This window comes from Platalea leucorodia (assembly GCF_965183815.1).
Source record: "Platalea leucorodia genome assembly, chromosome: 15".
NCBI lineage: Eukaryota > Metazoa > Chordata > Aves > Pelecaniformes > Threskiornithidae > Platalea > Platalea leucorodia.
In genome coordinates, this window is record NC_138837.1 from 11,501,960 (window position 1) to 11,529,328 (window position 27,369).

Sequence of the window (27,369 nt, forward strand, 5' to 3'; positions counted from 1 at the left end):
GGAAACAAGTGGAATTTGTTAGTATTAGCAACGACCTCCACCAGGACGCTGCCACAGAGGGGGGTCCCGAGGCCACGTCCAGAGCCCAGCACAAGGCAGGGCAGCCCCACAAGATCCGGGTTTCCCGCACCGTCACATTCAGCACCCAGCAACTACTCGGTGCTTTGACTTCAGGAGCGGCTCCCCAGGAGCCCCAGCGAAGGCCACCCCGCGGGACAAGCGCTGCGTGGCAGCGGGTCAGCTCCTTCACAGGCTTTGGTCTCTTCCACAATTTTAGCTGCATTTGGCAACTTGCCGCACTGAGCATGCGGCACAGGGGCAGGGGCAGGGACCGGGACCGGCCGCGCTGCTGCACCCCAGAACAGGAATACCCAGGAAATCACATCCAGGAGGACACAGATCAAATCGAGTGCAGAGATGACAAGAGGCAGCTGTGGAAACTAAACTGTAGTGGAATTATTTTAAGCACTTCCATTTTATTAAGTGAAGGGGGGTTTATTTGCTTTAAAGACGCAAAGACCCGCTCGCAGTTTTAAGTTGCGTTAGTGCCAATGAGTGGAGAAGTAAAAGTGCTATGAGAAAGCCGAGGTGCCTGCCCAGCTGTCTGTCCTCACTGCTTTCCCCTCTTGGTCCACTTAGGCTGAAAAGTTACACCCCAAACCCCTGGCTGCCCGGCAGAGCCGGCTGAGGCCAGGCTATAGCTCATGCCCCACCATCGCTAAGTTTTAACTTGTCCCACTTTAAATAGCAGCAGAGAAGGCGGCACAGGAGATGGGCTCAGCTGCCTACAGTAACTCTCTCTAGGCAAGACGCACGTTACGCACCCGTAGTGCTGCTATCACTGCCTGTGAAACACAACCCAGCAAAAAAAAAGAAACATCTCCCCTCTGGCCACAGAGCACAGAGGAGCTGCACAGCCGATCATTTCTGCGATGCCTCCGTGAGCCTCGGGCTCCTCCATAAAACACAGCTGGGGATTCGGCTTCTTACAACAGCAAGCACTGGATGCTACCCCTGTGCTTGGAGCGTTGGTCTAACAGAGCCCCGACTCGGCGCCGCTAACGGGTGCCCCTGCCTAAAGCGGGCTGGGGTCAGCGAGCACCGCGCGTGCCGCAGCCCTGAGCGTACGGCAGAGCCGCCCCAAACCGCCTCAGCCCCTGGGGCTCCCGCAAGCCGCCTGCGCGGAGCCGGCGGCCCACAGGAAACACCGGCTGGGGTCTCTCGGCCTAATCTCCTGCTGCACATTGCTAAGACGTGGTGATGCGATGGTGCAGGGTCCCTGGGAGCCACCCTGGGGACTAAGAAATATTCCAAGAGGATCTTCACTGGGGAAGGAGGAGAGATTTTAGTCTGTTTTTTTAAAAAGTAGTTACCTACTGCAGGGTCCTGCCAGACGACTTCTTCTGAAGCACTTCACAAAGTTCGTATTTGCATAAAGTTTCAGATTAATGAATCAAGGGTTCACAGGAGGAGGACAGCAATACAAACGTGCAGTAAGACTGGTTGGTTCCTTCAGCTCGTCCCCAACCTCTGCGCATGTTTGTCAGGTCAGAGTGAGGGGTCCGAGCGCCCACGAGTGCACAAAGAGCCACTGGCTCTCAGGCCCCGGCAGTCTGCAGTACCAGAGCCTGGGAAGTCCCTGGTTGTTCACAACTGTCCCCGTACGCAGCCCGTTAAGCGCTAAGTGCAGAGGAAGAGGCTGGGCCCAGAGGAGAGGGCTCACAGGCTCACCAGCCAGCTCTTCATCCCAGCCAGTCCAGATCATCATCATCATCATCACCAAAGAGCGGAGCTGGAGGGGGACGCCCCTTCATGCTCTGGAAATAAAACCAGAGGGAAATTTGTCAGTCTTAACAGCTTCCTGGTATTTAGTAATTGCTGCGCAGTTCTGGCTCCAAAACCTCCATCAGCTTTAGGGAGATGACATCAAGAAGCCTCATTACTGATGTTTTTGCACTTTTCATGTAATGGTTTAATATTCCAGGAGAGATGCTTACAGGCTAAAAAAGGGATAGGAGAGAGGCAAGACACTAAAACCCTTCGATTAACCTGGCAACTCTCACCGACTTCATGCCAGCAGGAGTTTGTCACCACCGTCGCAGGCAGCCCCTCCAAGCTCAACAAGAAACAAACCCAGATACTCTCGATTTATACAGAGAGCTGACGGGAAGCTCTGAGCTCAGCTAGCAGGAGCCACTGCCACGGGAAGGATTTCACAGACAAGCTACAGGTTAATGCCTGAACCAGTTTAGTAGAGTGGAAAGACAGAAATACGTACCACTTCCTCCTCATCCTCCTCTTCAGAGGGAACTCGAGGTTTCAGTGGTTTAGGAGATGCTGTTTCAAAGAAGTTGTCATCCTCAAAGAGGCTGGAAGAAGATAAAGAATTAACAGTTCGCTTGCAGATGATGGGATCTTGGTTTCACAAGTTCTATTAAAGAATGACGGAAAAGTTTTGTCGCTGAGGCAAACTTTTAAGGCACCTACTATTCACCAGGGCAGAATGTTTCAGTAATGAGACCCAGCAGCCAGCAATATCAGACCCTAGAAAAGCTGCACACTCCCCTCTGCTCAGCTGGGAACCGTTCACCAGGGATAACAGCACCAGTGCCTCCACCCAGACCCCAGCCTGTTCTGCCACTGCTCTCCCAGCAGAGCGTGCCCTGGACAGCCTGGTCTCCGCAAGCGCCTGGCTTGTGCTGTCCAGGGCTAGCGCCGCGATGCTGCTTCAGCCCTGCCACGCGCGCCGCCCTGCAGTAGCGGCACACCTGAACCAGCCTCTGGGCGTGCTGCCGTACCAGCCTGAGCTGATCAGCAGGAAAGCAGGACCGTGGCTACCCCAGCGGTCACACCTCACCTGGAATCTTTTTGTGTGCGACTGGAGGCCACTTCCTGCTGTCCTGGGGTTTCCCTGATGATAGCTGGGCTCTGCTCTGCTGTATTGGACGCTGAAGCAGGCTCCTTCTCCAAGCTAGCTCCATCTGATGGGTCTGTGCAGTTCCCTCCCTCACCATTTAAGGGAGGGGGCTCCAAACCCCCGACAGGCTCCTCTGCCTTCTGCTCCACAGCTGGCTTTTCTGGAAGCACTGCCGCATCCGCTTCTCCCGGCTTGGCTTCGAGAACAGAAGGTTCTGCAACTGCTGCCTGCAAAGATGCTCTGGAGGGACTGCGTTCAGTCTCAGCCTTCCTGGCGGGACTGCTCTCCTGCCTTTGCTCAGCTGGGACAAAGCCCTCATCCACCTCGGGAATAGGCTGTCCTGCAACTACAGGCCCCTTATCAGGATCCAGGCAGGATTCAGTTGTGGAAGAGAGATGCTCCCCCTGGACCTTCTCGTCTTCTGACAGCACACTGCTCTGTGTCGCCTGCTCCTCCTCAGGAGTTCTGGGCCTGGCAGACAGAGGAGCAGGCTCGCCTTCCTGGTCAGACATCGTGGAGCCTGTGGTTGCTTCCCCAGGATCAGCCGGGAGTGCAACGCTCTGTGCTGGGCTACGCTGCATGGGCTCTTCGTGGTCAGTCTTTGCTCCAGGTGATCCCTCCTGTCTCGCTGCTCCTCTTCCAGATTCCTCCTTTTTACCATCATGATCTGCTCTCTCCTGCTGTCTGTTGAGTAGCTGCAGTGTTACAGTCTAAAAAAATTGAGCAGAGAGAACATAGGTCATACTCTAAACATAAACCATCACAGATCCCTGTATCTACTGGGCTGCTTTGCCACCCACAACAAATTTCTGCTTCACAGTTATTTCAGACTCACAACATAAATTTGTGGTTTTAGCCCAAGACTCGTGTTCTCACATCGATCACCTTGTATCTCTTATCGCTGTTGTACCTTAATAGTGTTCATGACAACACCCAGAACCGTCCTGCCACTGTATGTCTCTTCCAGCTCAAATTCACCCCGAAGAGACTGAAATACACCATTCATGATCTTCTTTACCTGGAAAAGAGCAAGACAGGAAACAAAGATACGATTCATTAACATGGGAAGCACTGAACTCAACATCAGATACTTCTCCAGGTGAAGGAACAATAAATCCAACAAAGACCTGTGGTTGTCAAAGAATCCACTTTTCAAATCAGAAATTCCCATAACGAACCAGAATACATCACGCCATCTTAATTCAAAACCATTATACACACACCAAACCCATCCCTCCAAAACTGAGGCAGGTTGCACAAATCCAAGGCAAAGTGACACTTTCAATTCTTTCAATTTTTAAATCTAAGCCTCAAATCTTAAGTTTTAACCTTAAAAAAAAAAAATCACACAACAAAGTGAGCAGCAGAAGACCACATTGTTTCTTCCTCTATAGCCCCTGCTACTAGAAACACAGTGCTTCTGCAGAGAAAATAATGTTTTTCCTCCTTATCTGCTCAAATAATTCAAGGCAAACAGAATAGATTGGCTTAGTAAGGTGAAATATGGGATAGTCAAGCTCACTTCTTCTGTGAAGTCTGCAGGTGAAGATCTGTCCTGATCCTTCTCCAAGTCTCGGATGCGTTCTTCATAGCGAGCCTTCAGCACCACAATATCAGACTGCAAGGCTGAATACTGCCGAAGGGAAACCCAAAGTTAGAACGGCTTCACAGCCACCACCACAACCAACCTTGCAACGGACGGGTTGTCTGTAAACAGTTTTTTAATGAGGGGTAAATCACTTAGTTGAGTTTTAAGCAGGGCTTTGAAAGAGTTGCAAAAGACTTGGCTGAAAGTAACAGCACCAAAATAAAGATATGCAACCAAGCTAAAACCCTGGGAGATCCACAACTGTGTCATTAGCCCTTCAAGTAATACTAAGAGTGGGCGCAGCATTACTGAGATCCCAGTGAAACGAGGGCTGGGTCTCATCGTTGGACCTGTTCGGGTTTGCTGGAAGCAACGTGAAGTTATCCCTTCCCTCATATTCTGGAACTCGTGTTCTTGTTATTCTGGACATTGGTAGCCTGAGGCTAGTGATTGCTGCGCTCCAGTTCACATTCAGCTGCTGTGTTATTGCCTTTACCTTCTCTTTGACAGGCTCTAGTTGCTCCAAACGTTGCTGACACTCAGACAGTTTTTGCTCCTCTGCTTTTTTCAAGTGTTTTAGAGCTGCAAGCTGAAAGACAAGAACTAGAGCCCATCAGTTTACAGCCCCTTTCAGTGTCATCCACTTCAAGACAGTTTCTGCTCAAAAACAGTCACTCAGAACAATGCAAATAAGCAGAAGAGATTATAGCTGTTGCTTTAGTCCGAGACTGACATCATCTTGGCTCTCCCTCATTCAGAACCGCAGTAGTAAATTCACTAAGCCCACCAAGCCAATGTAACAGATGCAAGCACAGACACATGCTGTGGGCAGCACCGAATTCCATAACAGACAAGAAATTAAAAAGTCGAGCCACAATTAGGTGGGAGAGGACTGTTGGTTACAGTTACTGGTTATTTAGCATTACATTTCAGCAATAAAGAACAGCCCTTTACCTTCTCTTCCAGCTGGGACACCTGCTGCTGCAGGGAATCTCTCTGCTCACACACCTCCTGGTACTGTCTAACATGCTGCTCCTTGGCCGAGGCCAGTGTACGTTCGCATTTGGCTTCCCACTGGGATTCCAGCTCTGCCTGGATGAGTGATAGCTGCCCATCACGCAAGAGAGATCATTAGGAACACACAAACGCAATCTGTATTTGCACAAGTGGATGAAAGGTTGGGGCTGGACAACATCTCCTGCCCTAGGCTGGAATACCTACACGCAGATGGCAGCCCTGCAGCTGCCACCAGCTCCTGCCCACACCTCTCGGAGTTCAACTGCGGCCGCAATCCCTCAGGCTGGCCTGAAGGTCTGGCTCAGATTTCAGATCTCTTGGCATATTTCTAAGCAGCCCTGTATTCTTCTCTCTGCTACGAACTCAATTTGGTGCCTCGCCTTTCCTCAGTTTGACACTCTTTAACACAGTCTAAATCTGATGCTGCATGCCAGCCTGCACCAGTGCTGCACCAAAACTCTGCAGCCACGCCAGCGGCCTGCGATTTGAATCCGAGAACGACTGGGACCTTGCAGCCCTCCTACCTCCTCAGATCGTGTCCCTCCTTAGAGAGACATCAGTGTAAATACCAAAGTCAGAAGCAGGGCAAACAAACACCAGCAAAGATATTTTAGAAAGACAACAAAATAAACTCTGTGTTAAAATTAGCCCCTAAAATCAAGCAGATGTTTTCTTTCTTCCACTACCTGAGCATTTTCACGACTATTTCCTACAAGCCTTCCAGACACTTGTTGGAGAAGCTCCCACAACTCCGCACCTGCTCTGCTGCTGCCTGGTCAGTCGAAGTCCGTGCCTTTTTCAGCAACTGTCGAAGCTTGTCCAGTTCCTGCTGGTATGATCTGCGTATTTCTTCCATCTCCTCCTCTGCTTGAGCTCTCTCTGAGAGGGATTTCTTCTTCCTCTCTGCAAGATTCTGCAATTCAGAAGAGGACATAGATTAGGCCAGACTGCAAAGTAGCTTCTCTCCCTTGTGCGTAAAGAGCTTCTTTGGGCAGGGAATCTTACCACTTTAAAATCAAGCTGAGATTATTTTAGAGATAGGAAGGTTAACGTATTACTGGCTAAGATACTTAAAAAAAAAAAAAAAAAAATCGCATAAGCACAAAGGATCCACCAGCACAGGGATCCTTGCCCGTGGATGAGTCAAGATTTACCTAACTTGCAAAATTACAAGCAAGAACGTTGGGTTAAATTTCAGCAGACAACTGAAACCCTGCATCTCTCTGTAATGCTGGCACTGGACATACCCTTTCAAGAGTCTCCTTTTCCACTTTTAGGTCCGTTAGCTCTTCTTCCAGTGCTGTCATCTTCATGTCCAGCTGTTTGCGGTTCTGCTTCTCAGCTTTGAATCTAGTCTGAGTATCCTTAGAGGCTTCTTCGAGCTCTGCAAAAACACACTTTACTGTGGGTTTCAGCACTACATGTATTTCAGGTTAGCGCATTTTGGGGCTGATGGGAAGGAACAGTGTCTCTTGCACAATGAAATCAACACCACGGCTTGCACCTGCAGTGGGAACTAGAATTTATCAAAAGCTGCTTCTGTGAAATGGCAATGCTTATACCTCAGCTTTTATCTTAACTTTCCAACCACTGGAACATCTCTGGTTCCTCTACAAGATGTTAGACAGTAATACCAAGAGATTACTTCTACAAAAGGCATGCCTGGGACAGGATGATTTTGTTCATGGATTCAGCCCACTTTCCTTTTAGCGGTAACAAGGACGCACAGACCCTTCAGACATTTCAGTGCATCAACATCCTTCTTTGATACCCTTGTGACTGATCCTAGGGAAAGCAGGAATAGATACCCCAGAAGAAAGGAAAAACCTATGACTCTTAAAAGAGGAAAAGGAATGATATAAAGGAGTTCTCATGGAACAGGCACAAGAAGTTTTACCTGCTAACTGTGCCTGCAGTTTGTTGAGCTGCGTCTCGTGTCGCTCTGCCTCCTGCAGGGCAGCAGACAGCTGTTTCCGCAGGTCCATTTCCTTCTTCTGGTGGGCAGTCAGCTCCAGCTGCAGCTGGGAGACCTGCGCTGTGGCAGCTGCTAACTCCTCTGCAACTTTGGCCTGTATCACAAAATGGAGCAGGGAAAAGGGAGAAAAAAAAAGGATATGTGAGTGTGAGGAGGCACCAGAACTGTTCTCACAGGAAGAACTGATACGGTACTGGAAACCTTATCAGGGAAGCGCTGGGATCCAGCGCCTCACACACATCTCTAAATTGAAGAGGTAATGATAACTTTTTGCCATGTTACTGTGAGTCATTTGGCTGTAACCTGTCCAGACTGACTAGAAAGTTGCACAAGGCCACCAACAACCTCATCACCACATTAGTTCAACTCAGTGAGTTTTCCTGAAAAGCTTAAAGGTGTTTTTAAGACTAGTACCAGTGCCTGGTGGTTCTCTCAGAGTTTTCAGGCTAAGACAACATCTATTTAAGTAAAAGCCCGGGCTCCAACATCTAATTATCTTCAACAAGCTTACAAATCACTGAAAAGCCACAGTCAAAAGAGCACCCTTCCTCCAGAGCACACAGCATGTAGCCACCTTGAGGTGCCCGCACGGGCAAGGCTGTCGTTTTGGAGCATAGTTCTCACAGTAATTTGTTGACCTGTTCAGATTTAGTATTGCTCAAAGTCAGTGACTCACGTAAAACCAGGTACTAATACAGCTTGTTAGACAACTTGTAAACAATATGTTGGGAGAGGCTCAAGGCATCAAGACAAAGACACAAAGTCACGTTCCCAGTCTTGTTGCATGACACACAAAATTCAGAGGATGCTCAGCAAAGACAGAACTACACCCATCAGAAAACCTCGCTCGCTGCAGGGAATACCTAAACAGCTTCTATATCTACACCTACATTCAGATTCCCAACAGGCTTTCACGTTCTTGTAACTGATAAGTTCAGGAGAACCGGAGTTTTGCTCTGCTTTATTCCCATAAGAGAACTAAAGTGTTTCTCTTCAGACAAGGACCACCGCCTTCTGGCAGAGAAGAGCTGTGAGCAAAATTGTTCCAACTATGGGGAGGATGAATATGTGCTGACCTTGAGGGCTGGGATACTGCACCATTAATTTTAAAGAGGAGGCAGCATTTCAACAGAGACTGGCTAAAACCAGATCTGCCTTCCCCTTATGTTTCCATAAATGTCTCCCTGCAGTTGAAGATACTAACTCCTAGTACGCTAAAACCACTACCAAACCCCATGGCATATCTAAAGGCTATTTCAACACCTGCCTTTGTCTTTAATGGCAAATAAAGAAAAACAAAAAGGCAATCCTATGCTGGGAACTGTTACCAGACTTAAGTTTCTGCAGTGAATGTTTCATATCTATACTAGCTCAGCTCCAGCCTCCAGCTTTCAGGTACCAAGAATCTTACGTGATCTGTATCTTCTCTGACAATTACACGTCCTATTTCTCCCATGGGGCAGGTGAAACAAGCAGCAATGCCACAAAGTTCTTTGAAAGGGGTCCCCAAGAAAGAGGGGGCCAGCGGCTACGCTGCCAGTTATAAAGCCCTTTTCCGCATTGAAGATCCATGCAAATTCAAGATCTGAGGCAATTCTCTTAATGCCAATCAGCTTTGAGCTAGTTCAAGAGGAAGCTGGGCTGGCGCTATCGAGGGCACAGTTATCTATCACCTACACAGTCAGCAGACACACTGCCTCACCTGGTCCCAGCCCCGATCCACTGGCAGCATGCGCTAGGAAGAGAAAGCAGTGACAGGAAACAGGCAGAGTTAAGAACACAGCTTGAACGGCAGAGGCATCAATCATCATCAGAAAAGCAAAATGCTTCATTACAGGAGCCCAAGGCATGCCAGAGAAGCCTTTAAATTACTCCAAGAACTGTAAAAGCTTAGACAGAAAAAGGTCATGGAGCCTGGCTTAAAAAGAAAGAAGCTAAAGGTATCCCTACAGGTACATTACACACCACAGATGTAGGAGCGGTCCTACGTGACTACCGTTTCACTGCAGTGGAGAGTGTGGGGTATTGCTTATCCTTATGGTACACGAAGCCTTTATCTAAAGCTGTGATGTGCTCTGCCAGGGTCGAAGAACCCAAAAGCAGCAAGCTACCAATACCTCTTCTCAGTGATCCTGGGTACAGATGCCTGGCCTGTATCACAAAATAAATGGTGAGTCCCTATTTTTAGGTACAGGACAGATAAAATAGCTTAAAATTCTCTTCCCAGATTTTGTCTGTCCATAGTGATGTCAGCAATTGCAGTCACAGAGCAAGCTAGGTTAGATAAAAGGAAGAGGAAGGAATACCAGCCTTCATATTTACAGTCAATACTCTCACAAAACTAGGGGAATCTTCTCCAGTGCAAGTCATGGCTTTTCTGGTCTTCGCCTGAAGTCTACTCATGTAATAGTATTATCACCTAGGCAGTGACTGCTGAATCAAGTGGAGTCCTACTGAAGATGAGGTCCAAAAGATTCCTGAAGATCCTATCTTATACTTCCAAAAGATGCTTCCTCCCCAAGTTACTTATCACGCAAGCTGGATGTTGTGCTCACTGACAGGAAGGAGTTTTATTTATTATTTCAATCTGACTTACTCCTGGTTAGAATCTCTCACACTCCCTACATATTATGGATATGCTTTCAGTAGAAAAATACAGCTCTCCTTCATTGTCTGCTCACACCAGCATACAATTATCAGCCATATTTTGCTCTATTCTTTAGCATACTTGCTAGCATACTTTGAAAAGCTGCAGTTTGACATTTTTAGGTGCAGAGTTATGGTTCTCATGCAGAGCAAGCATTTATCATCCCGCATTTGAACTGAAGAGATACACAGCTCAGCAGGGGAGCTTGGTGCAAGACTGAACTTGGTGTAATTTAAGAAGCCAGTGCTTAAGAAAGCATAGAAGACACCATGCAATTACAGACCTCAAAGCTAGCCTACCTGGGCTAGGCTGTCATGAGTGGACATTACAGGATATACAGCCATGCACAAGTGCATTTAACTGGTTTGAAAGCTATTTCCCAATAGCCCGTTTCAGAAAAGCACAATACATTATTAGTAGAAACAACCAGCTTTTGATTAGTATTAGAAAAAAAAAGTGCAATGAAGAAACTCTAGTAGGAAGTAATTTTTCTTATTGCTACATTCACTCTATGTCAGTTAAATAGGAGGAATAAAAAAAACCTTCTGAAATCATCAGTGCAACTAAACAAAGTACATTTTCAACCTGACAAAGCCCTGTGATGCACACAGTTCCTCAGCATGTTGGCCATATACCTACAAACTTAACAATAAATCAGACACTTTCCTGTAAGATAAGAATATTCAAGCTATGACAGCATAAACATCTACATTTATATCCTCTGTGCTGCTTTTGTAATGAAAGCCATGAAAATATTCAAATTGTTTCTCAAAACAGCTTTCAAAACATAAGTTCAGAACTCCAGGTCTTGTAAGAGACCTGACTTAAGCCTTGACTAACAAGGCTTCAGCACGTTTAGTTTCCTGGCTGCAGCCAGAGGTCTGTGGCTCTGCTCATTGTCACCATTACCTTCTCCTGTTCTGCATGCAACACTCTTGCCTGTGTGTTTTCATTTGTTGCTTGCAATGAATGGTTCCTCTGCTCCATTAGCAAGTTACTTTGTTCGACATACCTGTGAACAGGGGAAGATTGCATGAGCGTTTACGTAAATACATGACTTGGAGCAAAAGGCTCAGATAGAAAAGGTGATTATTTCCAAGCAGCTTTCTTCATGACAAGTCCCAGACAATTTTGCATGATGTCCTGCACTAAAAGCCTGACCTCAAAAGGGTGGAACAGCTGTGCCTGGCACAGCAGAGATTGTATCAGTTTGGATAAGTGCTTTATCTCTTTGCTACAAGTCTAGTGTTCCTATCACACAGTCAAGAGTTTTCATAACCTGATATCCACTGACCTTTGCCATTTCCTTAAACAAGTTACTCCCCTTCTTACACTGAATGGAACACACGCCCAACAGTGGAACTAGGGACACCACATCCCCTACAACTTCCTCCACCTTACTAAAAAGCTAGCAAAAGTAAAGTATGCTCAAAGAAGACAGCATGAGGTTTTTTTTTTCCCCTTTTACACATTCACGTTTACTGTAAATCACAGTTTTGGAGATATGCCCTGCGGGGGGGGGGAAACAACTCCACACTTTTAATGCCTTAACTTAAAATATCAGAACATGTCTCTATCCTAAAGAGCACCCCTCCTAGTTATGCCTAACCAAGTGTAAGCTAGAAAGTCTTTGCAGATGCAGAGAGACTGTACCCTCCCACTCCTTACCTCTGATTCCGCTCAATCAACTCGCTGATCTTCTCATTCTGCTCCTCAATCCGACTGCTCTTCTCAAATATCTCCTGCTTCAGTCTCTCGTTTTCCTAAAGCATAGCCCAGCATGAATATTCATCTTACTCGGACTTCCTTGCAGCAGTACCTAAACCTTTGTTTTATACAGATGCAGTACAGCGGTGAGACTTATCACCTTCTGCGGTAACATCACAGGAAGGCACTGTGCTACATTTCGCAGGAATCCTGGCATGGGGCAGTGCTTGCCAAACCACATTCTAGAGAATATTGCGTCTGGTTGACTTTTTCACTCACAAAACCCAAGACTGTAAGGCTGCTGCCCAGAAAAACTACAAAGCATAAGACTAAGTAGTGAAAAACAGAAGTAGGTGGTTCTTGCAACACGGTACTTCAGCTGTGAAACTGTTCTGCAGGATGCTGTGGGTTAAGTCCATAAGGGTTTAAGAAGAGGATGAATTTCTCTCACATGAACATTTTGCCAAGGCCTATTAAATACCAATATATCAACTCTGGCTCAGAAAGTACCCAAACCACAAACTGTTGAGAAGAGCTTTTTTCAAGGGGAGAGGGGTGGAAATCATTGTATATCTCACCCTCTTACCTAGGCAGCTGGTTTTGGCCATGCAAAAATAGATCACGTGGGTGGAAGGACATTTGGGTCAAGCCAGTACAGCTATCCTCATTAGGAATAACAGTGGGCTCCAGTTCCTTGTGGAAGTACTCAAATAAGGCTGGCCATGCTCACCTGGATTATGCGTTGGATGTTGCTCATGATCATGGAGGCTTCCATAGTAACAGAGGAGATACCAGGCAGTAGTGAGCTGTTACCAGTGTTTTGTTTCTTCAACTCCTCCACCTGCAGGGATAAGCCATTCTTAAGCTAGATTAAATGAATTTATGGGTGTAGGTAAGAGTCAGACATCTGCGAAGATCCATTTCACTGTTCCATCTGATCAGCTGTAGGGTGTATGGTACCGTATCAACCGTGACACCTCCTGAAGGGCAGTGAATCCCTCCAAACACAATGCATCATATGATATTTAAGACAGTAGCTTCCCCCAAGCCTAGTCTTAGCTTTTTCATAGTAGCTGAATTGCTACCACTTCAGGGTCTGATAATATCAGAATTTTCAATAAGTTAGTACATCGCTTACAAACTTAATGCAGGCATTTAAATAAAGCCAACTCCTCAGACTACATTTGGAGAGCAAATAGCAATAACGTCATTAACAAGTCTGTCCGTGCCATACATTACCTTGGCAGCCAGATAATCCATTTTATCTACTACTTTGCTAACGGCCATTCGGATTTCAGTGTTATGCTGCCGAGCTTCCGTCATCAAAAAGGAAGTAACATCCCCAGGTGCTTGAATGGGAAGGAGAGAGATCTATAGTTACAAGGGGAAAAATGCCTGCAGACAGACATATCAAAAGCAATGCTTAGCAGTTTGAAGCCTGCCAGATAGGACAGCCACTCTCTTCCCAGAAATCAAAGTGACGTGGTATCTGGAAAACTAATAATGTAGTTATTTTCCAAATAACATGAATAGGCAGATTTATGACTAAAGGAAATTCTTGAGCCACATGAAAGCATTTCGGTCAACAAGACGGAAGCCCCCAGACACTAGAATAGTACACAAAGAGGTACAATCAAACAACAGGAACGAAGGATGGCTTCTGAAACTTTGAACTGAAAAACCATCCTCCAAGAAAGGCTCAGCTATACTCAAGTCTTTACCAACAGGGATTACCTAAATCGTTCTTTAAATGCCTTTAGTCCTTCTTAGGTTGCATCTTTTTTTTGGGCTACGTCCTCCCACTTAGTAGAGGCCCCTATATGTACACTTAAATCCTTTCCCTGGCTGGTGGGATAGCTGTTTACTATTACAGTTATATTTATAACTGGAAGCACCAGCTATAAAATACCTTTAGTAATACACAGCCTTGGGAATACACCCAGAAATTCCCTCCCCTTTCACACTGCACGAAGTTCCTTAAGGTAGGAAAAAGATGGATATTTATTGGGAAATGTTTGCCCCTATTTGGTATCAAAAAAATAAGAATTCGTGAAACAGCACAGCATTACAGACAGGATGAGTATGTATGTGTATGCTACCGTTGCTACCTAAAATCATCATTATAAAGAGTTTACTGCAGGTACTGCTGCCTGCTGAAAAGCACGTACTTTTTTTAAACATACCTTGGTAAGGTGCGGGATACATCTGTCCTACAGGCTGGAGCTGAGAAGCAGATGCAGCAGTTTGGGTGTAAGCAAATGCCATTCCTGGATATGCCTTGCAGAACAAGTTCAATAGATTAGAATATGTTTTGATATTTCCCTCCCTCACACTTAAGTGGTTTTCCATGTTTTTTAAGCCCCAGAGTAATGATAATATTTGGAAAGAAAAAAAAAACAAAAACAGAATTAGGGAGCAGGAAGTCAAATTACACAATAGTCATAGTAAAGGGAAAAATCCAAAGCCACTCTTCTTTCAAGGCTTAGATATGTGTTCAAGCTACCAGAGCTTAGTAAATTGCCTTCTTCATTGAGGTTTAAGCAAGAGCATGTTACCCTGCGTTTTGAGAGGCAGAGATCAGCATGCGACCAGTCCACTGCAGCTTAATGGATGTGCAGTAACCTGAAGTTACGCTAAGCTGAACACAAGGCTCTTCCTAGGAAAGGTCCAAACAGCGCAACACAACTTGACTGCAATTTTACTGCTCAGTGCTCATCAGAAGCAGCTAAACAGACTGAAGAATGCATGAAATGCCAGGAGCACCTCACTCATATCCATTTACTCCCTCAGGCAAGGAAAAAAAAAAATAAAAAAAAAAAATCACAATACAACTTGGGCCAAGTTTGTACAAGAATTCAAGACATGAGGGTTAAACTTTCAAAACAATACATCCAAATCACTGTCAGATTAAACTTGACTTTAATGACCAGTTTCTATTCCAAACAGAAAAACCCATCTTTTTTATCTTGTAATGTGCCACAACTTCCTCATTTTCAGTACAAAGAAAGTGCAAAGCCAAAGCAATGCACCATGGTTGGTGGGGTTTTTTTTTTGGTTTTTGTTTGGGTGGTGAGGGTTTTGTTTGTTTGTTTGTTTTTTCTTTTTACACACACATAGTGTTTGTATTCATTATCAAATATTTTCTTCCTCTGTCTGGACCCTTTAAAAATAAACAGTGCTTCTATGCACCATAAGCCACTGTTTGATTCCCAAACCCTCCAGAAAATAGGTTAAGTGAAAATAACTACAGAAACCATAGGGCAATAAGCTTGGTTTCAGAGTTCATAGAATTGTTTGTACAATAGCTTTGTACGAAGTCTTCAGTACCTGATGTAGCAAATACATTGCGTGTTAAGCTGCCAAAGTTTCCTTGTTAGCAAGCAGATTGCAACACTTTACAGCTGCAGCACCACAAGCCTTGTAAAAGGATTATTATTTTGCTGGATGAAAAACCATGACCCATAAACACGTTAAGTGTGCAAATGAGCTCTCATGGAAAAACAGACCATGACCAAGAAAAAGATTCAACTAAAATGCTTTTGTTTTCACCTGCTCTACAAGTACTTGAAAATTTTTATTTTATCCACTACAAAAGCAGATATTAAACGCAGCCTGGTTAATTCTTAGTTCAACTTTAAGAAGCCATCAGCAGGCAGAAAATTAGCCTTTTTTGATTAAATTCTACGAGGCATGTGATGGAAACCTGAGAATGCCAAAGCAGAGTCATAAGAAGAAGCCTGAGATTCTCATCTTTACACTCTACTATAGAGCAGTGGAGAAGACAGTAAGACTTATCAAAACGGACAGAAGTGCCAATATTCTCCTTGATTTCATTTTGGTACCTGGAAGCCCTGGGTTCCTCCAGGCAGAGCTGAATGGGGCTGGATGGTTGCAGGTATTAAAGCAGCAGAAGATACTGGTGGTGTAGAACCAGATGCTTGAGGTACTGAAAGGGAAGAAAGAAATTCAGCATGCCATAAAGTAGCTAGAAATAATTTAACTCACTCACTGTGAAATGGCCAAAAAAGTCACTAAATAGACAAAAATTTAACACAAGCCTGTCTGCCACCTTGTGAAAATTAAATCCAGTCAAACAAGTGATAAAAGGTCAAGAAAAGAGTAATCTTCACAGAAATTTCACTTCCAGCTACACTTAGACAACCCCTTTTCATTCAAACTAAGATGGCGCTGAAGCTTACTGATGCAAGACGTTACTCAGACTGACTCTAAAGACTGCTCAGCTGACCAGCAGCTGACATTACTACTCCATCATGGGAAGAGCGGTCAAGCCCACTCCAGAGCTGCCAGCCCTCTGATGCCCTTAGTTATTATTTCCATCATTTTCAAACAAAAAAAAATTCTGTTCACTGGGAAAGGATTTGTAACAGTTCCATTTACAAATCACACGTCCTAGAAACCTCAGTGCCACCCCAGCACACGCGATGACAGAGCAGCTCATGCACTGTGGCTGCTCTTCCTCACGCAGTAATGTGTGCACAAGATCACAATGAAGACATGCTCCAAGGACTTCAGCCTTGTGCTTTATGAATTAGTCTACCTTTGGATCAGCGAGCGTTATTAGAAGCTAGTTATCAGTTCCTGAAAGGAATCCTCTATTTGTACAGCCCTTGTGCTTGAAGCCGTCAAAGAAATGAAATTTCTCTGTACCAGTCCCAGGCTTACCCGCATATTACCTTGTGTTGACACTGTGGGCAGTACTGCATGAGCTGGCTGTGATGGTCTCATGGAAGATGAGGCCACTGGTTGCGCTGTCCCTCTCAGTGTATTTGGATCCTAAAAAAAATTCTGCATATTACAATGAATGCTAAAGAATGAGTGAACAGTTTGAACCCACGATCGCTTGAGACTAGGTGTTACCCAATTAACCCAATTGAACTAGATAGGAACAGTGGAATTGTTAAAACCTTTTGCCACAGAAACAGAGTATGCTTTCCCCGTGCAAAGGGAGAGCTATTGCTATGGATTGCACTTTAAGGAATTCACACTACAGAAAAAGCATCCAAAAAAAAAGTCACATTTATGATTGGTGATGTACCTCTATTTCCGAGTCACTGGAGTCAAGCTGACTACCTGCTGTCCCGGCAAGGAAAGGCAGCATGGGCTGTCCCATTTTAGCCATCCGAGAAATTAGCTTTGCCTTTGCTACATCTGGATTCTAAAAGAAATGGTTGCAGTTACTCTTCCTTTGTCTCTCAGCCCAGGGTTTTCAGACATTACAGAGACACCTATCAGGATTAGACTCTTCTAAATCACTGACTTAATTCTGGTTCTTTCAGTTTTTCAATGACTGTGTGAAAAACTTATTTTCAAGCACGCAAGATAACACTGTGGATTTGTTAATCTGGCTTGCTTTACATACTCTCCTTCTGGGATGACACTGCTGTCATTACACAGAATATCTATCCCTGCACAAAACACAGCAACAAGAAGAAAATGTGTGAATTAAGGAACCTGCTTCGCAGCTTTTTCTGTCCTGAGGCACACACAAAAAATCTTCTCATGTAGCTATACAAACTTGTACTGAATGTCCCAGTTACTCTTTGTTATCCATTTTAAATGTGTTCATTTACCCGAGAAGACAACTAGCCTTGTGAGTATCCACGTGGCCAAGGTAACTTTGCATTTAAGAGTAGGAACTGGGACTGAGGTCCCTCATGTCCTGCTAATCCCTTCAAAAGCAAGGCCCTAACCTGCTGTTAGTAAGGTGAACATTTGAGGGTGTCTTGCTTGCATGATGTTCACTTTATGTTCAGCAACACTGAATGCAGAGGTGAAGCCAGCCAAGCTTCTCTACTTAAGGCTTCAAATTAGTTAGGAAGAAACACCACCACTTACTGCTAGCTGTTCACTGATGGAGTTTGACTTGGCCCGAACAGCTGGCTCCCTGAAAAGCCAAACAGGTCTATGTTGATATTGGAGATTAGCGAAGATGAAACCGAACTCCCTAAAAAGTATGACTAATCCCTGTAATTAATTTAAGCAACAAATGACAATGTAAAATTTGCAATTAAACAAACCAGCCATTACCCAAGACTAACTTATGACTATATTGCCACCTGAGATGAGAAAGCTGTTGTAGCAGTACCCATACAGATTAATCACGCTAGATCTCAGTAACGCTGTAGAGGAATGACTTCTTTCATCCATTTCAATTCCTTTAAATCTGAAAGTCAGCGTTCAAGCAGAAAGTTTCCTGCAAGTCTTGTCAGCAAGCATTCCTCTGCCACACTGATGGCACTGAGCTGGCACACAGAGGACCCACATTTGCCAAATGATGTGTTAATGCAGCATTGTGCCAGATGTTCATGAGCACTGCCATCTTTTAATACAGCAAATTGTTTTAACTGTGCTGCTTCTTACCCAGGTTTTGGAGGTATTGTAGATGGAGGCAATAAACCAGCGTCTGCAGAGAAGCCATCTGAATTGGGTACTGGAGAAGGTGCAGGAGAATCCCTTGAACTAACGCTCTGTCCATCCGAACCAGAGCATTCCTTTACCAACTTCACCTTAAAAAGCACGTAACAAAAAAAGATGTTTTTCTGGGTTCCCAAAAAAGTTTTCAGCAACTTGCTTACTTTTGATGACTACTCCTTTGTCAAGCTCATGCACTTCATGTGAAAGCATACAACTGATTCAGAACTGGAGAAGCTGAGTCTTTAGATCCTGTCGTTCCTCACTATAAGTACTTTGTTTTCCCAAGTGACTCACAAATAAGACAATGAAAAGATCCCAAGACAGTTAGAAGAGACGTGTCTTACTAAACAGCCCAGAGGGATTTTTTGGGTTTTAGGGTTTTGGTGTCTTTTTTTTTTTTAATTAAAGATATGTATCTTCCTGAGGTATTTGGTTTATAACAGTTTCTGAGCTGTAGTTCTCATGCCAACAGCAGGTTTTCACCTTGCAGACAGACGCTGCCACGCAACAGCCACAAAGGAGATGTAAAATAAACACTTGGCAGGAGACACTCACCCGTCTAAGTTCCACCTCAAAAACTAAAGTAGAGTCTGGAGGGACACGGCCAGCCACTCCCTGAGCCCCGTAGGCCCATGCCGGAGGAATAATGAGATACCTTCGTCCTCCTTTCTTCATCCCCATCATTCCTTCTTCCCAGCCCTTTGGTTTTCAGAGACACAACAAAAGAGAAAGCAAACAGTTTGATCGTGACATTACAGTTTCTTTTAGTTACACTGATTAAGACTGCTTCAGGCACCTGTTATAGCAGACTCCAGAACACATATAGAGAGATTCTTGTAAATCCTATTCATCTTCAGTCTGCAGCACTAAACCTTTGTCTTACAACAAGTCATAGTGGCCATTTATAAACGGCAATATTAACTTAAGAATAAAGATGCAGCTCCCGACATGCTCATAACGAAATCCAACAGCTACAGCAATCTCTAGCATAAAGGCTGGAGGCTTCCAGGTCTCTGTACGGTTACAGATACACGTTTCAAGTTTTAGACATCGTAACTTAAGCAGCTATCACAGATCACACTGATATCCTGGAGAAAAAGAACTGCATGCTGTGCGGCGTGCACAAGTTCTGCAGCTGCAGGTGGCTTGCAGAGCACACAGTGGCGACCTCTCTCAGCATTCTGGGAAAGAACAGGACTCCACGTCATCGAGAGATCGCTTCCGAACTGCTATGGTTAGATTGACAAAGCACCCAGAGAAAACAGTTGTAGGGAAGGAGATTTAGAAATCAGAGCAATGCAAACTGTCAAATAGATGCCAATATTAACTATTACACCCAGGCAACATGAATAAGAAGATATATGTTAAAAAAAAAAAAGTAGAAAAATAGTGCATCTTCAGTAAAGAACAACTTGTAACAGGTCATATATGAACTACTCAGGTAATGGAAGTAACCTGAACAAAAGCATCTCCGATTCACAACCTGATTTTATGGAATAACATAAGGGAGTACCACACCACCCGGACTGGATACTACAGTCAAAACCCTCACGCTTTGACTTAGGGGGTAAAACCACTCTAGGCAGTATCTTCTACTAGACCATCCTAAAACTTGTCAGTTGTCTTCACCCTCCCACGCCCTTCTCCCAGTGCTGTATCAGAGCTAATCTGATGCTCTGCTGCTGAGGCACAATGAGTGGGGAGGAATCTGAAGTTCTTCTCAAATTGAAATCTTCCTTTAGAGATCGGGTTCCCGGAGAACAAGGTAATGGATTAAGTGACGTCCAGAAAAACAAAGAGAAAAAAAACTCAAAAACACCAGCTCTTGAAAACAGGAAGCTTTCTTTTACCAAACAGGACAATTTCTTTCTAACACTGCCATTGATAAGGAGACTTGGCTATACTGTGCAAATTAGGAGGAAAATAAAGTTTGAGCGAGTCACTGTTAGTGTTTCCTATCAAATGAAACATGTAACAGAAATAGCGTATATGACTCCTGAAGATCTTCAGTAATTCAAAGCTCTGAGACTTCAATTGTTATAATGAAAGTGCCAGAAGTTCTACCTTGATGACTTTTCCAGATCCCAGCTTTAGCCGCAACAGCTTGTCTTTGTTAACATTTGAGTCAAACACCTAGAGAGTTGAACAAAAACACAAAATACATGGATTTCCCAACTGTTTCAAGATTCTGAACGCTACTTTACACATTCACATTTACATATAAACTCTTACAATCTTATGCACTATTTCCCATTCTGCTACTTCCAAAATTAATTCTCAACAGACGCAAGACAGAGCATGGCTAAGAGCTTCTAGTCCATTGCACGGTACAATTTCTTAAAGTGAGTAATAGTTGGAGACTCAAGACTTTAAAACTGCTTTGAGCTTAATGGTCAGGACAGTATTGGGCCAAGTAAAACGCTACACAACAGGATTATATCAAGCACCAAACAACTGTCTAGAAGTTTTGTACATTAAACTAAGACATATGCAGCTGAACAACTCTATCAGGAGATTAGAAGTACGCTCTGCTATGTACCATTGGTATATAGAGAGAAGCATGCCAGGCAGACCAAGAAAAACAAAAAATCCCCTAAAGATGAAAAACAGAAAGCCCTTTTTTATAGCAAAAAGATTCAACTGCAGATGGATGCAAATGCAAAACTCTTTGCCATGAATTTTGCTAACAGTAAAACCAGGAGAAGTGTTTTAAAGGTAATGCTTTGAAACATCAAAGCATTTCTTTTGCTTATTAGCAAGCTGGATTGGACACAGCTGTAGAAGATATAAAAGCAATCTCATTCTTCTAACATTTGGAAGTGTGCTTTGTGTCAGACAAGGCCCTTCTTATCGCTTCCTCAAGCAGTTTCCAAACAAGCACGAACAGTAATGGAATCCCTTATTATTCTATAGGTACACACGACCTTACTTATGGTGCCGTAAGTGACTGAAAAAATACCTTTAACATCAGCACCAATACAATGTTAGATGTGGCAGGTTCCTTCCAGGGACTATCACACTCACTTAGTATTAGGAAGTAGCAGGAATTCTTTACCTGTCCAAGCCCGTTGTTCTGGAACAGCCAGCCCGTGTAGGCAATCTCCAGAGAGTCTCCTCCTTCTACTCCCTGCCCTTCTCCGAGAAGGAGATCCTGGTAGAGGACTGAATCGAGCCCCGGGGAGCTGTTGCATTTGGCAATGCATACCTGCAGAAGGAAAGCCTGTCAGTGTCTCTGGCCATTAAAACAGAGCGGCAAGTTCTGTGATGATTCATTACAGATCTGATCCATTTCTTCCTGCACTGATCAAGCCCAGGTTACAGACACACTTCAGAGATGTTCCATGTTTCCTTGTGCTGAATTTTGCTGAGCTACATAAGACGTAAATACCTTCTGCTCTACAGAACCATTGATCTTAAAGTAGTTGAGAATCTTGATTAAAAAATCCCATGAGAAGGAACAGGCTCCCTGCCTCAGAGAGGCCTGTATCTAATGAACAAAACTCAGCCAGGCTCATCACAGATCTGCCTCAGTCACAGTCATGCAGATCTCAAAGCTGAACTTCAGCGAAAAAGTACGACTGACTTATAACCTTTCACCAATAAGGTGCTCTGAGATACATCTTGATTCACCTGTTGTTCTAAACAGCAGGTCATACCTTGCACAAACAGAGTAAGGAATTACCTGTTTACTGAAATCCGTTGCTGCCTTTTCCGACTCAAACATGATGGACCAGTTTTGTCTCTGATCATCATAGAACGTACTGTAATTGTTGGGTTGAACCTGTGGGAAGGGAAATCAGGCTCATGTTTTAAGTGAAAAGATGCATTCAACTAAAATAAAAAAAATCCACATCCTAAAGAAGCTTAAATAAAAGCTACTGAAATTAAGCAGAGGCAGAAGAAGAATCCTGCTGTATTACCACCCAAGTTCAAAACGCACAAATTAGCTTTTATTTACATGTTCATTATCGTGGAAGAATTACTATAACTCACATACTTGAGCAAATATTAAGTTCTTCATAGATGCTGCAGCTTTCACAAGGTGGTGAAAGCTTTCACAAGCTTCTTTGAAGCTAGGTTCTATAATACATACTGAGATTTTTAAGCGTAGTAATGTACTTTTTGTAAGTATTGATTACATTTAGACTTCCAGAATCGATTGGAGGAGTCACTCCTTCCCCACTTCTAAAAATTCACGTCACCACTAGCTGAGTACATAACCCATTAATCTTTCAAAATGCACTTATAAAACTAAAGCGCAAGGTAGCATCGTGGTCAGAAATTTGCACTGAAATTCTATTATTTCAGAGTAGAATTTTTATCAAACCAAGAAATTCTGTGTCACCTGATGACAAGCTAAGAGTAGCAAAACAACACACCATTTTTCTGTAAAACTGGCAGAAAACAGAACTTCCCGAGAGATCCCATTTTAGGGCTTACAATGCTCCAAATTGTTCTTATCAGCAGGAAAATCCTGAGTGTCAAGTTTCTGAGAGAAAACATTTCCTTGCTACCATTTCCTTCTGCTTGCTCAGTCATATTCTCTCAGTCACTTAACTACAAATTATTAACAGGAGGAATTTTGTTCTGTTTCTATCCATTGTAGGACAGCACAACTCAAAACTTCTCCTCTGTGATCTAGAGGTAATAACACACCTCCTACAGCGTACGAGCTTGCATTATGAAATCTCCTGCTGAAGTGCTCTGCAAAAGGCAGATTAACAGTCCCTTGTGCAACACACATTAGGAGGAGGAGGAGAACAGCGCTCCCAGTCACTGTGACACCTCTTGCTGTGTCAGTCAGCTGTTTGATCTCAAAGGCTATGATCCAAGTCTTAAGAAAGCGTTTCAGAGTCAACTCCTGTTTGCTGTGAATAATACAGATCACTGCAAGTTTTCTCATCCAGAGTCTTACCGTGAGTATGAAGCCTGGGTGGATCCTTGCAGTTGCGATCTGTTGCTGCTGGCTGATGTAAAGGAGGATCCTGTACTGGATTCCACAAGGAATTGGGCAGGGAAGAACAACAAATAGCAGAAACTCAAAACATCTTCAATTCTAATGTGCTTTGTCAAATCCTGAGCCTAAGGCTACAGTATTTATTTGCCAAATACACCTTGCAGCAGCATTCTTGACAGCAAAAATACTTAACACTGTACTTAACACAATTTTCTGACCTATTAAAAACCCTTGAAAATATGCAAGCTTTATTTAGCTACAGGAATCAAGCAATTCAAACTAATTATTTTGCAATAAGCAAGATGCTTTAACTAATTCCACATTTTTCACAGTTACTGTGTAAAAAGATGTCGCACTAACCCTTCAATACATAAACCTCATACTACATGGTATACAGGCATAAAACAATGTAAAAGATTGAGCAATAGTAAGTTGAGGGGAGCTTTCCAAGTACTAAACAATGCAGATATAACATTATATTGACATATTTGGCTCTACTAGACATCTAGTAAGGAAAAGTGCTTTCTTTTATGCACCTGCAGCAATGGCTTCTTCAGTCAGCACAGGCAGGTGGGGAGGCAGGAGTAATCCGCTCGCTGCTCCCAGCGGGGCAGGTTGCGATATTACAAAGGCAGCCTGAGAACGGCTGTGTTAGCGTCCTTCTGCTAGCCCTGGCCTTCCCCGCACCCCCACGAAAGCCACACCTGAACACTTTTCATATCAGCAACTCAGGAATTAGTTTACTAAACTACTATTTTTTTTTTTTGTTCTTGCCAAAGCAGAAGCAACTCAGTGAGACAACAAGAATTAGGAACTGGGGGATATGAAACACCATAAATACCAACATCAAGGACAGATCACAGTATTCAAAGTATCTTTTAAACACACCAATTTACTGGTCACCCCAGTGCTGTGTTCTTAGATGAGTACTTGGGAAGAAAGGGTTGGGGAGGAGAGATATTTTTGATACCAAAATAACAAAACTTAAGCAAAGCATCTCTGTACTACCGGACAAAATTTTGCTTTATATTGATTTCCACATGTACAGACTTGTGATCCAGTTGTCCAAAGACGTTCTGAACAGATATCAAAATCGCTTCCAGAAACATTAGAAACGGTGCAGTGTCTGAAACATTGCAAAATATTTCAGGCACAAGTTGTAAGAGGTCTTACAAACTTGTGGATTGCAGAAAAGAAAGATATCACCAAGGTGAATGGCTGAGCCATAAGTAAACCCAGGGGGGCAGGAAGGCATAAGCAGCAGTGCAACTAAGACCTCCAACATCAAAAGCAAAGACATTCTGGTGAGCTCAGAGAAACACTGCCTTGTACCAGTGCGCTCTCGGCATGAAAACATTAAAGAAGTGTTTCTCACCTCTTTAGTAGCATGGTTCCCCACTACAGCTGCTCCATACTTGCCTTGCTTCAAGTACTGCCCATTTGTACTGGAAGACAAGCGAGATATTCAGCTGCAGAACCACCCCTGCCTCAGATTTCTCTCTATGGTTGCTGAGCTTTTCTTCTTTAGAGTTCAGGCCCCTTTCCTCATGCTTAAAATGTAAGGCAGTCTTTCTTAGCTTAAAGACACCACAACTTTCTTGCTTGCCCACAGATTACAGGACCATACGTTATGGAGTTTGAGTTGAAAACTGCTCTTTTCACAGATCCAGGAAATATGAGTTTTCACATGATGGCAGTGTCAAATGGACAGAGAATTTTACTGCTGTCAATCTATGCTTATGCCTCAGTTCTCCACGAGGGAATCTATGAGACATAAGCATCTGACAGAGCTGCCTGGAAACAGTGCAAATGTCAGGCCAGCACCCCAGGATGCAGTTCCATGTAACGGCCAAACCCAGAACTTGCTCTTTATTCGACAACTGCGTAACCCCGAACTGTAGCAGAATAACTGAAACTTTTTTTGAGCAGAAACTTGCATCGCCTTGCAGCATTTCTACCATGCAGATGCATGCCTAAAAGCAATGGTCTCTTCCCACTCATCCAAAAATACCTTCCCTTGATGATTAGATCTTAATCTCTCAGAGACACAGACTCTAAAAGATCATGCAGGAAACCACTGCTGCACTTACTATCGATAAGCATGAACCGCAGTGGCCGTGAACACCGATGGTGCTCCTGAAGCTGCCGGGGCCACGGGAGCCTTCTGGGCTGCCTGACCTGCTGAAGAATAAAAAGCAGGAATACCTGTCAGTGATACAGAACTGCCACCTTCGCTGGCCAGCGACAACGCCACGCCACATTCCTTCTCCCAAGGAAAAAAAAATAACTCCAGAAGAGAGTGAAAAAACAGAGTGATATTCCAAAGTCACTAAAGGCCTCTAGAGTAATCAGGTGCAGAGAGGGTACTAAAGGAAAAGAATTTCATTAAAGAAAAGTGAATTATTTGCACTTCCATTCTTCACAAGGGCCCTCGTGCTCCCAGCAAGACACATGCTGCTAAGTTTTTTCCCCACACTCAAGCGCAGTTACTTACCAGCTGCCGTTTGACCCTTCTTAGGCTGCTTTGGCGCAGTGTACTGGAAGAATTCATTTCCATGGCTTGAGACTGACTGATCCAGACCAAAGAGAGAGGCCAATCTAGCACTAGAAAGAGAAAGTAATTAATTCACCTTATTTAACATGCGCTTTATAGATAAGGAACACCATTAATTATAAGGTATATAAAATATAAAGTGTTTATATCACTTTAGAGATAAACAAAGGGATGCATGTTAAGCAGCTCTATACTAACTAGCCATTTAATTTTGAATAAGCAGAACTTTTAGATGAAGAGGCTGGGGTAAGCAGTACAGCTGTGTTTCATTTCCTCAAAAGGTACTGTAAGGAACAAACAAGGACTGAAGCTACACCAAAAAAGAAGTTACTTTAAAGCAGTAACTAGGACTACCCTCATATGAAATGGCTGCTGAAAAAAAACTATGTGACAACAGAGAAGCCACCATTGAGCACTAGAATTTTTCTTCCTGAAATGTCCAGGAAACTATTCTTCCATTAAATTTTACAACAGCAGATGCTCTTCCATCAAAGTGCTGAAGGTTTAATGCTGCCAGCAAGCAGGTTATTCCTACAAGACACGTCGTTTGCAGTTTTACTGCTTTAAGCCCGTTTAAGCTCACCTACTCCTGGTATCACAGGACAAGTTAATAATTCAAACTATGAAGCAGAATCCACAAAGGACACCACCGCTGTCAGTGGACCTGCATGAGATGCTTTAAAAATAACCATTTACTAAAAAGAGGGAGGATTAGTTTATGAGACTTGTTAAAGAGAAGGTCTTTGAAGAGGGTGAGTAGTGGGCACGGCCGACATTACAAGTGCTGAGGAATCTTCAAGTGGCAACAGGTTACACGGTGTAAGAAAACCCGAATGTGCTACACGTTAAAATGATATCAACAACTGAAAAGTGCTGACCGTGCCTGAAGTGGCCACCCCTCTTTAAAACCCCCCAACGCGGCATTTTCAGGACCTCCCATTTAAGCCCTTACTGAAGTGAAAACACCCGATTCCTCTCGCCCGTCCCCTCCTTCCCCCCTGCAAGGGCTCAACCCCGCCCGGGCCTCGGGGCGGGCGGACCCAGGCCCCGGAGCGCCCCCGGCCACACCGAGGGCCCCGCACCGAGCTCGCCCCGGCGACCAGCCCCCTCCCGGGGGCACCGGGCTCCCCCACCGAAGCGGCCCAGGCGAGGGGAGGCTCAGCCCCGGCGCTAAGGCCCCTCACAAAGGGCGGCTCCCCGCCTCGGCTCCCACCCCGCGGGAGGGTTTCACCCACCGGGGAAGCCCCCGCGGAGCCGGCGGCGGGGAGGGCTCCGCAGGGCCCCGCAGGCCGCGGTGGGCCCGCCCGCCGCTCGCCGGGCCGGGCAGGAGCGAGGCCCAGCCGCAGGGCCCGACCCGCACCGCCAAGGGGCTTCACCGGGGCCGCCGCGCTCTCACAGCGGCGGGGAGGGTGGGGGGCGGCCCGGCCGCGCCCCGCCGGCCGCTCACCCGCTGGCGGGGGACAGAAAGTCCGCGTCGTCCTCCTCCGCCGCCGCCGCACCGAACATGGTGGCGGACCCGCCGCCGCCGCCGCCGTCCCGCGATGTCGTAAACGCGTTGCCCGGCAGCGCAGC

At 44.8% G+C, this 27,369-nt stretch overlaps 1 protein-coding gene across 6 annotated transcripts; it reads right to left on the reverse strand.

Annotated features, from left to right (window-relative positions):
* On the reverse strand, positions 1–27,363 carry FKBP15 (FKBP prolyl isomerase family member 15). Of its 6 annotated transcripts, XR_014229869.1 has the most exons (30): positions 27,245–27,363; positions 25,738–25,847; positions 25,334–25,424; positions 24,619–24,688; positions 23,202–23,276; positions 21,969–22,067; positions 21,342–21,491; positions 20,351–20,419; positions 18,842–18,985; positions 18,233–18,378; positions 17,708–17,756; positions 16,908–17,027; positions 16,546–16,645; positions 15,694–15,797; positions 14,035–14,128; positions 13,091–13,200; positions 12,582–12,692; positions 11,813–11,907; positions 11,054–11,156; positions 7,420–7,591; positions 6,770–6,906; positions 6,280–6,435; positions 5,460–5,612; positions 5,002–5,094; positions 4,440–4,550; positions 3,828–3,935; positions 2,858–3,627; positions 2,279–2,369; positions 1,374–1,817; positions 5–445 (listed from the first exon to the last, which is right to left on the reverse strand). XR_014229869.1 is itself a non-coding variant. In XM_082327735.1 (29 exons), exons 1-29 carry the CDS (start codon positions 27,301–27,303, stop codon positions 1,743–1,745), a joined length of 3,765 nt encoding a protein of 1,254 aa, XP_082183861.1. In that variant the 5' UTR covers positions 27,304–27,363; the 3' UTR covers positions 2–1,742. The 6 variants fall into 6 exon arrangements, 5 of the variants coding, with proteins under 5 accessions (XP_082183863.1, XP_082183861.1, XP_082183862.1 ...); XM_082327735.1 differs by having other exon boundaries at positions 2–1,817; XM_082327737.1 differs by lacking the exon at positions 16,908–17,027 and having other exon boundaries at positions 1–1,817.
* Positions 27,364–27,369: the final 6 nt, after the last annotated feature.